This window comes from Mus caroli, unplaced genomic scaffold (assembly GCF_978045245.1).
Source record: "Mus caroli unplaced genomic scaffold, Mus_caroli_1 scaffold_2, whole genome shotgun sequence".
Taxonomy (NCBI): Eukaryota; Metazoa; Chordata; class Mammalia; order Rodentia; family Muridae; genus Mus; species Mus caroli.
The window spans coordinates 96,513,244-96,530,246 of record NW_028227257.1 but is presented as its reverse complement, the minus strand read 5'-3'; the positions used below and the strand labels follow the sequence as shown (position 1 = coordinate 96,530,246).

General features: G+C 39.6%; 1 protein-coding gene across 2 annotated transcripts in view; it reads left to right on the top strand.

Moving 5' to 3' along the window:
• Fam171b (family with sequence similarity 171 member B) overlaps nucleotides 1-16,325 on the top strand; it is a 55,631-nt gene extending 39,306 nt beyond the window's left edge. Inside the window, exons 2-9 of one of the 2 annotated variants that reach the window (XM_085834736.1) lie at nucleotides 1,362-1,595; nucleotides 3,426-3,518; nucleotides 6,169-6,324; nucleotides 8,360-8,530; nucleotides 10,542-10,658; nucleotides 12,034-12,157; nucleotides 13,008-14,354; nucleotides 15,035-16,325. In XM_085834736.1, the coding sequence (XP_085690862.1) occupies nucleotides 1,362-1,595; nucleotides 3,426-3,518; nucleotides 6,169-6,324; nucleotides 8,360-8,530; nucleotides 10,542-10,658; nucleotides 12,034-12,157; nucleotides 13,008-14,352 (2,240 nt within the window). In that variant the 3' untranslated portion in view covers nucleotides 14,353-14,354; nucleotides 15,035-16,325. Of the gene's footprint in view, nucleotides 1-1,361; nucleotides 1,596-3,425; nucleotides 3,519-6,168; nucleotides 6,325-8,359; nucleotides 8,531-10,541; nucleotides 10,659-12,033; nucleotides 12,158-13,007 lie in introns of both variants that reach the window. The other variant, XM_021156473.3, reaches the window with a different exon arrangement.
• The last annotated feature ends 678 nt before the right edge of the window (nucleotides 16,326-17,003 follow it).

Genomic DNA, 17,003 nt, shown 5'->3' with positions numbered 1-17,003 from the left:
TCCTCCCCAATTTGCTTCTTGGTCATGGTGTTTGTGCAGGAATAGAAACCCTGACTAAGACAGTTGGTATTAGGAATTAAAGTTCTCAATGGTGATTACAATAATGAATTTTTTGAGATTTAATAGTAGTGTGACATTTAATGTCATATTTGATCTCTAGAGAGGATCAGAACTATTTTGCTTTTCAGTCTGCTGAACTGCACCTTCCCAAGGACAGAGTGATTGTTCGTTAGCCCTGTTTATATTTAAAACGATCCCCAAACACTTTAAGGTGTGGATTAGCAAAGTTGGAATAAGCGGGCCTGAGGGTGACTGGTTAGCAGTGGTGTGGTAGTTAACAGTAAGTAGGAATTTTCCTTTTACCTGACATGTTTTTTTTTTTTCACAAAATGATGTTTAATAAAAATGCGTTTATTTATGCAAATAAATGGCAGTCCTTAAGGAGATATTTACAAAAGCACTGTAATGGATGTGGTGTGGCTTTCAAACTGCAGAAAAAATTATTACTAATAATCATAATGGCCAAACATATATTTGCACTAACTTCATTTTGTTAACTTAAAGCACTTGCTATTCTCCCAGGGGTCCCCGAGTTGCATTTAAGGGTGACAGACTTGTGGTCACATATCTGAGGGAGGGATGGCATAGTGGATCTCGACTGGCTCCAGAGCCCACTTACAGGGAAAACTAAAATGTCTTTGGCTAAGATGTTGTGGTACTTCCTCACAAAGGCATCTCCAAGTTCTTTGTTTTTTGTTTGTTTTGCCAGATAGCATGGGGGTAAATCCCAGTTGAATACACAGATCGGTACTTGATGAGACCAGAGGGTTCATAGAGCTGATTCTAATTTTCATTGTCTTCACTTTAGATCAGTATGAAATCTTAGGTAGATAAGAAAAAAATTAAATATATTTTCAGAAAGGTTTCTGTATGATATTTCATATAGTAAAAACAGCAACACATTCCTTGCCTTCAAGCCAACAAAAAAAATCAAGGAGCTCTCTGTGAAAGGGTGTGTTGAATTGGTGTTAAAACTCTGTAAGTTAAAAGCAGACAAAGTAAAAATGTGTTTTCCACAAGAGCAGTTCACTGTTCCCCCTTTAAATGGCAAAAATTAGAATAATAGTAGTGTGCTTACTAATAATAAATATTCTATTTTATTTTGATTTAGGAAGAATAATGCATTTGTTGGATTATTTTTACCATTTTGAACAGCCGTTAATATATACATTCTAAAAGTTAAAAAAAAAAGTTTTGTCTTGTTCTTTGGAAGTATTAAATAACATCTTAATGTGCAGATGGCATTCATTTTTAAGTTCGACCTGATTGAGTTTCTGTTCATTTGCTTGTTTGTTTTCCAGTGTCTGTATTTATGCTGAAAGTCCAGGTCAATGACATCATCAGTCGCCAGTATCTGAGCCAAGCCGTTGTGGAGGTGTTTGTCAACTACTCGAAGACGAATTCTACAGTCACCAGAAGCAATGGAGCAGTATTGATAAAAGTACCCTACCAGTTAGGACTCAGCTTAACCATCGTTGCTTACAAAGATGGCTACGTCTTGACATCTCTGCCGTGGAAAACTGGAAGGATGCCGAGTAAGTACTTCAGTGGTGTTCTGCATTCACGAATGCAGACGATTTCTTTCCATCTGTTGGAGGGAAATTTGTTAAGCTGAAAATGAGAACACCTAGGAGAGATCCATATACTGTGCTGAGAAGGAAAGGAAAATTCGTAGAAAGGAAAAGTTTGTCTGTTTCAGATGTTAGAACAAAACACTGCAAGCGAGATGGCTTGTAAATATCAGCGATTCCATACAGTTCTGGAGTCAGGGGAAACCACGATTGAAATGCCAGCGAGCTCACTGCTGAGAGCTTGCTGACTGGAGAGCTTCTTCCCCTTTTACAGATGTTGCCTTCACACTTTGTCCTCACATGGTGGAAAGAGCTTTGGGGGTGTTTGTAAGACAGTCTGATTTCATTGATGAGGCCTCTGCTTTCTTATCTCATTACTCCCAAAATCCCACTTTTTTTTTTTTTAACACGATAGCTTTCTTTGGTGGTGAAATTTAGGTTGACACAAGTCCTGGGATCATAACAGTCATGAAGGCACTTACTTCATCTCCACAGAGGCGTGCACACTGCCTGTGGTAATTATCCTTCCCTGCATACCCTTCTTTGGTGAGGGTTGAGTGAGCCACTGATACTGGGTGTAGCGATATGTCATTGGCAGTCATGGTGTCGCTATGTTCCAGTAGCCGAATGATCATAGGTTTTCCTTATGGCCCATGATCTGTTTAGCCTCAGGTTCACGGTCACCTTAGCAATGTCAGGTATGGGTTCCACTTCATGGAAAGACCCTTAACTTCAATAAAGTGACTGGTTAGTCCAGTAATATTTGTGGCACCATTATAGCAGTCTGTCTTGCAGACAAGTCAGTGCTGGAGGTCTCAGGGTGTGTAGCTGGGTGGTACTAATGATTACCCCTCTCCCCTAGTCCTGTGCAGGGTACTTTCCAGCATCATGAGTCATAGTCCGTATGGGTAAAGCTTCTACTTGACCATCAGCTTGGTTTCTCTGTGTTCAATGACATAAGTGGGTGATATCTCCAGAAACAGGGCTTTTACCATTAGGATGTGACAGTAACTAGTAGCCTTGGCAACAACCTGTGATGTTGGGGATGGGGATTTATGGGACCTCTTTGTCCAATGAATCCACAAGATGTAACCCATTCCTGGGGCTGAGGGGTTTAATTAGTGACATAAAATGTCTAGTTGGGGTGTTGTCTTTCCCATTATATGATGATTCACTTACATTTCTTTCATAGATATGTTTTAGGAAGCTTCTGCATTTCTACATAGCTTTGAAAAGGCCTCAGTATCAGTGTCCCTCCTCATAGTACCTCCTGTACTCCACGCTCTCACCCATCCCCCATCTAATACTATTCTAGATTCCCCCCTTATCTCTTTGTACTTCATTCTACTTCCCTTTCATTGGAATGTCACATCCTCTGCCTTGGACCCTTACTAGGTACCTAGCCTCTGTGATTATTTTAATTGGAGCACATACATATAAAAAGCTTTAAATCTAACATGCATATGGTATGTATCTTTCTGGCTCTGGGTTACCTCACTCAGGATGATCGTTTCTAGCTCGCTCTAGCACTTTATTTGCAAGTTTCATTTTTCTTAATAACAGAATAATAGTTCATGGCGTCAATGTACCATTTCTTCATTATCCATCCATCAGTTGGTGGACAGCCAAGCTGTTTCCGACTTCTGGCTGTTAGGAACAGAGCAGCAGTGAACATGGATGAGCAAGAGTCTCTGTGGTAGGATATAGAGTCCTTTGAGACACACTGCGACAGAACGATGCCTGCCTCGGTTTCCCCTGCATTAAACACTTTGATTGTGTTGTCCTGTTTCACAGTATATTCTTCAGTTACACTTTCACTGTTCCCGCAAAGCCAAGCAAATATATGGCTCTTTGAAGACACCGTTTTGATTACAGGAAAATTAGCTGGTAAGTGTACTACTCCCTGACTGAGGACATTCTAGGGTGATTATTTTATAAGAGAATCAGGGCTGATTGTAACTTGGCGAAAGTCCAAGTTGGGAGCTTGATGGTAAGCTGACCAAAACTACTTTCTTATTATAAAATTGCATTTTTGTGTATTAGACATTATCTTTAGCATGCACTAAACATGGGGCTTGAGGATGCGAGGAAATAGTGAAAATGTCTGTCTGTCTTCTCCGTGTCTCCTCTCCCTGGGCCTTTCATGGCTGGTGTGATAGTGATAAGGTCAGAACCTGTTTCTCCCATCTCCAGGATTCTTAACTGTGCCCTGTTCCCTCCTGTTCCTCCATGGTGAATGTGGCTGCCAATGTGGGAGAGGCCTGTGACTGGGGAGTCTAGGATCTTCTAGGCAGTCCTCATGGGGGTACTTGGTACTTGAAGTCCACAAGAAAGAGTGCTAAAAGCCCCTTTATCTCCATGCGTCCCTTAATTGGTGCTTAGGAGCTCAGTCATTGTACTTCTCTTTTGATACGTATTACATAATCCTTTATGAATTACTACTACTTGTTTGATTTGTATTGGTAAGTTAGTGTTCAGCTCTAACGTAATGGACATAACTAGAAGGCAGGAAGTCCTCATGAAGAAGTCCGTCAGGAAAGGCATGGCCTAAAGAACTGCTTCTGAAAATTCACATTTAGAAGCTAATCTATGCATTTCTGATGGATTAAATAAGAAAACTTAACAGTACTCAAGTTAGGACTTGAATTTGGGGTTAATTGATCTTGGAGTGACTTACTACGTAAGGCTGTAGAGCCTCTTTCCCTAGATGTTAAAGCATTTGGGACTCATGAGTTTGACATGGAGTTGTGTGTAGAGATTAGACAGTCAACAGGAGGCTCATGGCTACAGAGAGGCCTCGTTTCCTGCTTCTGGGACTTTAATGAAACCAGATGCAGATGTTTCTGATGTTGCCACGTCTCTCCATAAAGTACCCACTTCCCTTCTTAACACTCATAAGGTACTCTGTTAAGAAAGCATTTGGTTTATATAATACATGTGTGTTCAGTATATGCTAATGTATTTGTGGACAAGGGGACAGAGAAAATTAGAAACCTTTCTGAGGAAATGCAGATAATTTACACAGAATGCATACTTTGTTACTTGTAAGAAATTTGTATCGCCAGCAGGATTAAGCCACATTATTTTAAATTTTTATTTTTTAGGTTAGCATATAAAGTAGTGCATTTTAACATGATATCTTCATATATAAAGGTCACATAGTTTAACAGAGAATGTCTTACATAGTGTTTTAAGTGATCTGAAAATACAGGATTGTTTCCTCAAATATCTTAACAAAACAATAATGAATATATAATTGTGATGTTTTACTCCAGTGTTTTGCAAGTATTATTTTTCTCTCTTTATGCAAAATCCTAGAAATTGATTTTGAGAATAATGTTACATTATTCTTTTAATAGCATACAAATCTTTAAAATTTGATACATTTTCACCCCAATAACTTAAATGATTTTTTCTGCCTTTATCAGTAATTTTATTAAAAGTCCAAGGTCAAAGGTAATATATCTGGTAATTTTCCATTTTAATTTTGGAGTTGATCCTTGGCTTATTAAATTGTGTTAGTTATGGAAATATCAATATGCCACTGAGTTCTCATTGATAAATGTCAGAAGAGAGTCAGTTCAATACCATTGAAATGAGGTACTATATCTGTCTGGAATCTGGCCTTTGGAAGACTACTAAAAGTTACTGTGTGGCTATCTGATGGAGACACCTACCCATTTCAGTATGTGGCCAAATGACCTGAAGGACAGTTATTTTGGAAGTTGCTGGAAGCCCACTGTAAATTAGCATAAGCCCAAAGGAAACATTTTTCTTTTAAAAGCAGGGTCAACCTCAGGCATGATTTAATCAGAAAGACTCAAGTTGAAACAATTGAAAAATAGTTTTCTCTCTTTCCACTTCTCAACCCTGTGAACATTGCCTCCGTTTTCGTACAAGCTCCCATTTTGGGTTACATGATGGAACCCTGTGAGAGACAAAGCAAACCTCCCATTCTGCGTCCCGGCATGCCATCCCTCATGGGTTGTGCTTGGGACTAGGCCCATTGTTAAGCATGAACAAGATGCTTGATTGGGTTTGGCCCATTCTGACACACACCATCAACCCCACTCCTGTTGTAGACCATACCGGCTGAGGTATGAAAGCCATGAAGACATTCTGGGCAGCAGAGTCGAGCACCTGTAGTCTGGAGATGTTTAGCAATCTAGAGGAAACACGTGTCATGTGCATGCGGTGTACTCTCTTTTCTACAGTCCAGAACTTCTAATTGTTTGTACTACACTGACATCTTTCCCCACAACTTCTGCTTTACACTCAAGTTTCTTACACGTATCCGTGTGCACATCAGTGGCTCATTTGTGGTTCACAGATCGATACTATTGTGGGATAAAAGCACTCATTATGTCAATATATAAAAAGTAAGCTTGTTAGTTCTGAATTTAAGGTAACTATGTGAGATGGTGACACTCAGAAATTATTATAACCACATCCTTTAAAAGAAAATGTCCTGCCCTGTGATGCTGTTTTTAATGTGCATACATTCTCTCCATTTGTTAATGGGATTTCCTTTGTCCAGATGCCAAATCTCAACCAAGTGTTCAGTTTTCCAAAGCCTTCATTAAACTCCCTGGCAACCATCACATCAGTAACGTGACTGGCTATCTCACAGTTCTACAACAGTTTTTAAAGGTGGACAATTTTCTGCCTGCGACTGGAGTCACCTATAAATCAGGTATTCTCTAGTTTTAAAACATGTAATCATATTTCTAAGAAACATTAGCATAAATTTCCTATCAAATAATATTTATGTACATGCTACTACACATTTGATTTTTATTTAAGCTTTACAGGATACATGTTGCTTTTGAGATATTTACTACTAAATTGTTTATAAGCAATTTCCTTTTGTCCAAAGAAGAATAATTAATCTGGGTGTACTGACACACTACTATAATTCCAGCACTCAAGAGGTAGAGGCAGATGGATCTCTCTATGACTTCAAGGCCAGCCTGGTCTACAAAGTTCCAGGACAGCCAGGACTACACAGAGAAACCCTGTTTCAAAAACCAATCCAAAAACCTCCAAAAGAACAATTTCACCAAAGTCTTTGCATACATTATGTCAAATTTATCTAAATGTCCTTTTATTTTAATTCATTAAATTTCATTTGAACTAAAGCAAGTAAGCCAAATAAAAAATTTGTGATTATTGTAAAACTTTTCAAAATAGTTAATGCAGAAATGTTGACATAAATAAATATTCCAGTTTGACTTTCTATGCAATCTTACTAAACTGATGAGAAGTGTTATTTTAAAAGCCAGAGTGAGTGTGCTATTTAACTGATTTCCAAGTTATGTTCACCGAGTGTACAGAGATGGATAAGCTATCATAATTTCAACTGATCTATCTTAGCTGTGTAAAAGCTGCTACCTCATCCAGAGTCGACAGCTTTGGTGTCAGGCCCTTATAATGTAAAAGTTATGGAATTTAATGGAATTGTATTTAATTAATTTAAATTAAAACCACAACCACGTTTGTCACACCTTTTCTAGTATTCTTTGTAAATCTAACTGAAACTCCACTGCTTAAAATTACCCCAGACATCTGTAATTTAGAGTACATCAGTTGTGTCAAAGTTTTGGTTCATTTGGGTAAATCTCAAAATGAGAGTATCAAAAGCGTATCATATAAATAATATATATTTTAAACTATAGATAAAAACTGATGCTATCAGTGTCCCAGCCTGATGAGGCCCACTCTTCTGTCACAAGCCTGTTTCCACTGCACACATCAGTCACTGCTTGAGGGCACTGCATAGTCTATGAAGCAGGCTCAGCCCTTATGCGGGGCGTACAAGAACTGACACATAACACTCCCGTTTCCTTGCTTTAACTAGGGGGCTTAGACTGAAGTTACCTCACTGACTCTCCTTCACAGCTTCCTCCCTTGTGAATCATGCTTCCACTTCATCAGAGATTATTCCCTGGAATTACTGCCCCAATCAGTTCCTGCTTCAGTTATCCCAGAGCCTGTCTAGGAGATCTGACAATCTTCTAGGTGTTAAGTTAGAGCATGTGCAAAATAAAGTCATTCACGGGAACACGGCAACACTGGCTGCCACCCTCGAGCTCATGTTGGCCTGGAGGTGTTCAAGATAAAGCTCATGAGCCTTAGGCAGGGTCACAGTGAGCGTTCCTGTCAAAGCCCTGCTTTAAGCACTTAGAGTCCTGTAAGGGGACTGCTCAGTTTTGTCCAGCCTGGTGCTGCTGGTTGCATGTGTTTCCTGAGTGTGCGATGTTATCAGTGCGCTGGAGGTCTGGACTTTATATAAAAGCCACGTGCTGTTGGCAGCCCCTCTGTTGGAGGCCAGAAGACAGGTTTTGGGAGTCAGCATTCTCGGTCTAACTTCACCCCAGTTACAGGAACCAAACTAAGACAATCAGGCTTGTTCATCAAGTACCTTTACCCTTCAAGCTATCTCACTAGTCTGGAATTTGCTTGGATTGCAGTGTCCTTTAATCAGACAACTCGGAGAGAACTAGATCAACTGATGTATAGACTGATTTGTAAACATTACACTTTTAGCCAACACTTATTCATGAACTATTTTGGAGTTACATTTAAAATCTTTAACGAACATCTAATAGAATAATTATTAGAGTGGATAATGATGATGAAGTAGAGTAAAATAAGTTTTAGAAACATAACAGTTTACTATGTAAATATAAAGTCTGCATATAATTTTAATAAATTCTACTCTCTTTTAGGTTTGGAAAATGTTGAGTTGACTCCTCATGCTGCAATATGTGTGAAAATATATTCTGGAGGAAAAGAATTAAAGGTGGATGGCTCTATCCATGTTTCTCTTCCCCTTCTACATACAAGTAATATAAAAATAGGAGATCGGATACCTGCTTGGACATTTGATATGAATGCAGGTATGGTAGCTAAGAGAAAAATCATTAGGATAGATTTCTTCTGAACATTTGCTTATTTGATTTTAGAGTTTGATATGAGTGTAGGTTTTCACTAACATTATCAATTTGTACAGTTTGTTGAAGGCCATAATTGGCCCCGCTGGGAACGATGAATGTGTTTGAGAGGGGGAAATGATGCTAATACCTCACCTTGGTTGTTTTTCCCTTCTGTAATAAAACGCCCTGACAGCTTAAGGGAAAGGGGGTTTACTTTGGCTTATGGACACGATGGTTATAGTCCACCATGGTGGGGAAGCTACAGTAAGGGAGAGGTTGAGGCAGCTGGTCCCATTGCATCCACAATCACAAAACAGAGAGTGATGAAGGTTGGCGCTTAGCTTGCTTTCTCCTTCTACCCCATTCAGGATCATAGCTCAGTGACTGGTGTCAACCACAGTGGGTATATATGTATTTCTACCTCAATTAACCCTCTCAAGATCATTCCCCACAGGCATGCAAGAGGCAGCCCATGTCCCAAGGCACTTCTAGATCTTATCGAATTGACACTTGAGATTAACCATTGTGTACACTGTGTAAAAACAAACAATTCAACATTATTCACCCACGCTGTCTTGTCCTTCTCTAACCTTTTGAGGAAGAAATCATTTAAGATTAAAAAAAAAAATCTATTCCCTCAGGAAATTTTAGTAGGCAGAATGAACTTACTGAAAAGCTTGGTTAAGACCATCAAAAACGTATGCTAATATCATAACAATCAATACTACAAGAGATGGAAGGAGCGGTGATCCCCCTTGACATACCAATTTAATTCACTGCATTTTGCTTTATAGACGACAACTGGGAAGCCCTATCTCCTGTGAAACTTTTTTTAAAAAAAAAATTTTTATTAGGTATTTTCTTCATTTACTTTACCAGTGCTATCCCAAAAGTCACCCATACCCCCACACCCCTACTCCCTTACCCACCCACTCCCACTTCTTGGCCCTGGCTTTCCCCTGTACTGAGGCATATAAAGTTTGCAAGACCAATGGGCCACTCTTCCCACTGATGGCCGACTAGGCCATCTTCTGATGCATATGCAGCTAGAGACACGAATTCCGGGGGGTAATGGTTAGTTCATATTGTTGTTCCACCTATAGGGTTGCAGATCCCTTTAGCTCCTTGGGTACTTACTCTAGCTCCTCCATTGGGGGTCCTGTGATCCATCCAATAGCTGACTGTGAGCATCCACTTCTGTGTTTGCTAGGCCCCGGCATAGTCTCACAAGAGACAGCTATATCTGGGTCCTTTCAGCAAAATCTTGCTAGTGTATGCAATGGTGTCAGCGTTTGGAAACTGATTATGGGATGGATCTCCGGATATGGCAGTCTCTAGATGGTCCATCCTTTCGTCACAGCTCCAAGCTTTGTCTCTGTAACTCCTTCCATGGGTGTTTTGTTCCCAATTCTAAGAAGGGGCACAGTGTCCACACTTTGGTCTTCGTTCTTCTTGAGTTTCATGCAGAACAATGGTTCTTAAAGTGATAAGGCCACAAAACATAGGCTGTAAGTGTTTAGTTACAATCTCAGGACAAGTGACAAATTGCTACCTGTCAAGGAATTGGAATTTATTTCTCTCTTGTTACATGTCTCTCTCTGGTGATTAAACTCCGGGATTCAAGCACTCTACATCTGAGCTTTAAATTAGAATTTTCTTCTGATTTGTTTAAAAAATAATTTATCTTTATTAATTTTATCTAACATCCTTAAAAAGGTATCACAGGGTCCATAAGTTAAGTTTTGTTATAGTGGTTTTAAGTCCTTTGGTCATGGTAAATAATTCATATTATATAACCATGTATGTATTATATTGTATGATATAATATTTAATATTGTCATTACAGATGTTTACTCTCACGGTATTTATAATTTTGAAACCTTCTGTATTCATTACATGACTACCTGCAGCCTACTTTAGTTCTAACGAATAAAACTATAACTAACTGTTGTTTTTCACTTACTTCATGTTTTAGGTGTTTGGGTGCATCATGGCTGGGGAACAGTCAAGGAGCATAACACTCATTTGATTTGGACCTATGATGCACCACATTTGGGCTACTGGATAGCAGCTCCATCCCCAGCCACTATAGGTACTGTAAAAATGAAACAACATCATTTTAAAGAATAATGCACATAGCATGCTGAAGATGATAACAGCCTCCAGCTTAGGCTAAGCATTATCATGTACCAGGTGAATGAAGCCTGACATAGCCCATCCTTTTCTTGTATACACGACCAAAGAATTAAGCTCCATGAACTCTAAGTCTCTTACTGTCATGTCTGATGAATCTATGACGATTGAAGTTTGTTTAAGTATTTTCTAAGTTTTATGTTTTCATGACTAAATTGTTCCCAGCTCAGAGCCTCTGGCTATAAGAACTAGGGACACGTTGAGTGATTACCTAGTAGGTGGAGACTCTTGGGCCTGATATGGATATTTTAAGACTCAGGTTGAAGCATTCTGAGACATGTCAGACGTCAGACATCACATGTCAGAGTGCCTTAGCAAAATACGTGAGCTACATCACATGCTTTGATGCCAAATAAAAGAAAAAGGCTCTTCCTTTTGGAATAGCTTAAACGAAAATTGACCCCAATCTTGGGTCCTCCTCTTCTATGCCTGTATCCTCTGTCTGATCCTAACACAGGGCTATATTTATTGGATAGTACAGAAGATGGTATGGAAAATGAATGAGGAATCTCTTCTATTAATAATAATAATGATAATAATAATAATAATAATAATTATTATTATTATTATTTTACCAGCATTTACATGGGAAGAATTTATTGGTCCCAAGTAACACTCCAAACAGCAAACAGATGCTATCAACCTATATCCATATGTAGCTTCAAACATTTGTGGCAAACATTTTCTTTAAGGTTGCTTTCAACATATTGACTACTTTCAGAAAAATGAATAACACAATGAATATATATTATTCTGTGTCAGGGGCATGGAAGAGCCACCAAGGAGAGACAGGGAAAATGATCTGAGACTAAAGCTATGCATTTAGTTTATTTTGTTAAAGTAAATTACATGGGAATTTCAAGACATAGTGAGACTGGTTACACTGTAACTAATCTCTTAAAGATAAGTTAAATGGAAACAGGCCGAATACATAGTAGGGAAACAGATTGAATACATAATTTTAAATGATCTCAAAGCATGGTATTAACTAGGATACAATATCATGCAAAAGGTTAAGTTTCAGGAGGCAAGTGGTCTTTTGGAAAAAGCTATTTCCATAGTCAGGTAGAATTCACTAGTCAAAGAAGGTCAGTTGATGAACACCATGGGGCACGGAAGATGTACTTCATTCATAGAAATCCACCACAGGAAGGAAACAAACCAATAGACGTGAACACACATACTCAGTCTGTCTCGTCCAGGGTGAAACAAAACTGAAAATCTAGCCCAAAATAATATGTTCCGTTTTTCTGTGCTTCCATTGACTCATGCAGATTTTGGCATAAATGACGATTTCCAAGACATCACTGCCTACCACACAGTGTTCCTTACAGCCATATTAGGGGGGACGATCGTCATCATCATTGGGTTTTTTGCTTTACTGCTTTGTTATTGCAGGTAAGAACAGCAGTAACCTGTATGTGTAAACAAAGAGCCGTCAAATGATCGTATCTTTTCAGTCTGTTATGCACATCATAAAGTTCATTTATAGAAATAACTGTTTAGGACCTGGAGAGATGCCTGAGTGGTTAAAAAACACTTGCTCTTACTGAAGCTGCAAGCACAGTGCCTGCATGGGTCTGCACCAGGTCTTCTGCATGTATGTTATGGCTGTTACCCTGGTGGTTCTGTGGAACTTTTAAGAGTGGAAACTTTGGGTGTGTCTCTGACTCTGGTGCCTGCTCTTGGGACTCTTTTCCTCCTGTTGGTTTCCATTGTCCAGCCTCCATTTGAGGGCTTTTGCCTTGTCTTACTGTATCTTGTTTTGTCATGTTTGGTTATTGTCTCTTGGAGGCCTGCTATTTTCTGAAGAGGAGACATAGGGGGAGTGGATCTTTTCCAGGGATGGGAGCTGGAACGGAGACAGGAGGATTGGAGGGAGGAGAAACTGTGGTGGAATGTACTGTATGAGAGAAGAATCTATTTTCAACAACAACAACAACAACAACAACAACAACAAAAAGCCCACTTGCTCTTCCAAAGGACCTGAGTTCTGAGCCCAGGACTCATATCTGTCTGTAACTCCAACTCTAGGGCTCAGGCATGCACATATATACACATGAATAAAAATTTAAAAATTTCAAAGAAATAAATTGCTTAGAGTCCAGTATATGTAGATTGAAAAGCAAAACGAATCTATCCTAATAACACCATCAGATATGCATTTGCATATTTTGGTATACTTTTCTTTGATGAAACTTATAGATTGTAAACTTTAAATATCTTTTGCTTTTTTTTTCTATTCTAGGGGAAAATGTGCAACACCACAGAAAAGAGAAAGAAATATCACGAAGCTTGAGATCCTCAAGAGAGATCAGACAACCTCAACAACACACATAAATCATATCAGTTCAGTCAAAACTGCATTAAAAGCTGAAGATAAACCACAGTTGTTCAATGCCAAAACTTCCTCCTACAGTCCCCAGAGAAAGGAAACCACAAAAACGGAGGCAGAAGAAAGAATTTCCATGGTGAAAACTCGGGACAACTTTAAAATCTACAATGAAGACGTTTCCTTTCTGTCAGTCAATCACAATAATTATTCAAGAAACCCAACACAGTCTTTGGAGCCCAGTATGGGGAGCAAACAGCCTAAGCATATTAACAACAATCTCTCCCCGTCGCTAGGTGATGCTCAAGAGGAAAAGAGATACCTTACAGGGACTGAAGAGGTCTATGGGCGGTCCCACATTCCAGAGCAGCTCATGCACATCTACAGCCAGCCTATTGCCATCCTTCAGACATCAGACCTTTTCTCCATGCCAGAGCAGTTACATGCCGCTAAGTCTGCCACTTTACCAAGAAAGGGACAATTGGTCTATGGCCAATTGATGGAACCAGTGAACAGAGAGAACTTTACACAAACATTGCCCAAAATGCCGATGCATTCTCACGTCCAGGCCCCAGATGCCAGAGAAGAAGACATTGTACTTGAAGGTCAGCAGAGCTTGCCATCCCAGACCTCAGATTGGAGCCGATATTCCAACAGCTTGCTGGAGTCTGTGTCTGTTCCTGGAACTCTAAATGAAGCTGTTGTGATGACCCCCTTTTCATCGGAACTTCAAGGAATTTCAGAGCAGACCCTCCTGGAGCTGTCCAAAGGCAAGCCTCCGCATCCCAGGGCTTGGTTTGTGTCTCTTGATGGAAAGCCTGTGGCCCAAGTGAGACACTCCTTTATAGACCTGAAAAAAGGCAAGAGAACCCAGAGCAATGATACGAGTCTAGACTCTGGGGTGGATATGAATGAGCATCAGTCAAGCAGAAAGCTGGAGAGGGAGAAAACGTTCATCAAGAGCATGCATCAGCCCAAGATCCTTTACCTGGAAGACTTAGACCTGAGCAGCAGTGAGAGTGGAACAACCGTCTGCTCCCCTGAGGATCCCACATTGAGGCACATCTTAGAAGGGGGAAGCGGGGTTATTATCGAGCACCCTGGGGAAGAGTCTCCAGGAAGGAAAAGCACTGTGGAAGATTTTGAAGCCAACACATCCCCCACTAAAAAACGAGGCCGGCCACCGCCACTAGCCAAAAGAGATAGCAAGACTAACATCTGGAAGAAACGAGAGGAACGCCCACTGATTCCCCTAAACTAATTGTGAGAGCTGTGTAGAGCTGTGTATCTCTGTAGTCTTCTGCTTCTTGTAAATTGCAGTGTGAACTTCTTAGGAAGCTGGGACTGAGCAATCTCATGGGCCATAGACACATCTCAAGCAAAGTGGATGGTAAAATAGGAATTCAGAAATCAGAAATGCTTTCTCTGGCCTGTTCCTTTTTTTCCCCCCTATTGTTTTGTTTTTGGGTGATGAAGTTATCACAATGTAAAATAATGTAAAGATGTTATCTGAAAATGTTGCTCAGTTTGCCAACTGGTAATGGCTCTTCAGAATACAGCTGTGAAATGTGCACTACAGTTGCTTTCCAAAATCTTGCCTCTGCCTTGGTCTTAGAAAGGCAGGCAGGTATCTTCTTCATGCCTCATCCTCGTGCAGTGTGACTGTGAAAACGTTTCCTGCCTATGCTTAGAAACAACCTGATAAATGTGTGTATGGATGTTAAAGACCAAACAGCATTTTCTTATTTAAGATTAATGGCTTGTGGGTTGTCGCCACCAATGTAAATCCTGTGCTCCCATAACATGGGCAGGAAGCCCTCGGTTTACTTGAGGAGACCCAATTCTAGTTATTTGGAGATATAGGCTTATAGAGTAAATAAGATATTGACTTGTTATGTAGAAATTTGAGAAATGAAAACTCTGATATTGTCTTTTTATTTCAGATGAAGTGACCTTAGTTGACAGCTGAGAGGAGGCTTTGACTTTTAAGGTTCACGAATCCATAAAGGCTGAAATTGGTTTTTAAGATGTTTTGTCATCTCCCCCATTCCAAATCAGTCGTTTAGAGACTATCAATCTGATTGAAAAATACAAAAATTTGGAATGCCGAAAATGAATAGACTGTGGAGACAAAGGGAAATGGGTATTCTGTATAATCGTGCAGGAAAAGAAAGGCCAGTTTCCAGATATTAAACAAAACAAAACAAAAATCTCCAGGCTTTGTCAACATTGCTAAATGTTGACGCTTTGGAACGATGTTGGAGAAGAACAGTCTGGGATTCCAGGGGACGTGTTCTTCGTCTCCTGAGCCTGTGCAGCCTCACTTGCCAGTGTCAGGCATTTACTACTGTTGTTCTCCCAGCGTGAACTCAGGAGCTGTTTTTAATTACTGGTTCTCCACTCTCCTAAACATAAGAGCTCTCGAGTACCATCAACCATCCTGTTTTATCTAAAGCTTTTCACTAGGACACATTTGTGCAGCAGTTCGCCCTTTTCTTTGGGTGGGAAGAAATGGTTCTTCTCACCCCCTACCTTCTGAGCAAATTCAAGCCACTTAAATATGTTGGAGGAAACTAAAACAGCGACACCCAAATTTTGTAAAACAGTAGATAGATAAGACAATGGAATTCAGCAGCTTTTCTCCCCGAGACAACAGACTTCAGCCGGGTTTTGCTATAATCACTTCTGAAATAACTTATCTGTCTTAACTCTTGGCTTTCTGTATTTAACCCAAAGAATGCAAAGACCTTTGCTATGGTTCTTATATATTACCCCTCTCCATATATGTTTGGGTAACGCTTAGACTTACTACTGGGGGTAGAGTGATACAGCTCACTTTTAGAGGAGGTTTTCTTATTGGCTCTACACAGAAATCAATCATAAGCAGCATGGACATGAACAAAAACCGACTTGGAGAAGTTTAAGGAGTTAGTGCTCTGTGGAAGTGCCTTTGACTAAGACTTGCGTTAGGAGGATTAATAACATCTTTCTTCCGTGTACATTTTGTTAGCCAAATTGAACAGATGTGCAGTTATTAAGAGATATAGACCTAGTGTTTCACGTTGGAACAAGGAATTTTTGCATGTAACATTTTCTTTTGTGTGTTGTTTCTCGAATCCACAAGATACTGATAAACTGTTTCTATTGGAATGAGGTTAGGGATGATATAGTTAAATGCTGCACCCGTTCAACACTTTAAGTGTGTATGTATCCTCACCTTAAAAAGGTTTCATGTCTCAACTGGGCAATGCAATACACATAGAAATGTATGCGTGTATGGCCCAAGTATGCCAGTGACTTCGCTCATTCTTGTCTAAGGGAAATGAGATGAGGTATCCTAAGGGCTTTTATAGAATTTTAATTTCACAAAATACTTTTAAAAACCCACTGCAATGCTGTTTTTGATTGGGAATGTTAGGCAGTATATCTTTCCTAATCAGGGGAATGTGACTTCTCATTTGCGAGCTGTTCACAATTCCTGGTAAAAAGCTAAAGCCATCCACCTTTTCCTAACCCAAGTGATTAAACCAACACTACTCACTACTTTCTTAAATTTTTAAATTGAAAGCCAACGCAGACTTTTGCATATGTAAACTAGAGAATTTTGGTTACAAATTGTTGACATTTGTGGATCCTTTGTACCTAGTTTGGATATATCTTGAAGGCATAGCTATCAGTTAACCGATGAAGTCGTTTACTAAATACAGCACAGCTATGTGCGATTTTGAATACATACAACCTTGAAACTTTATAAAACCCATTTTTATGACTTTCTGCAGGTGAATAGGGATCATGCCCTTTTATAATTCACAGTGTGCCACAAATATCACAAACACTGAGGGATACTAAAGCTCTTCTTTGCTTTGGCAATTACTGTCAGGCCAGTTTCTGTGGATTTGAATCCGCCACTAT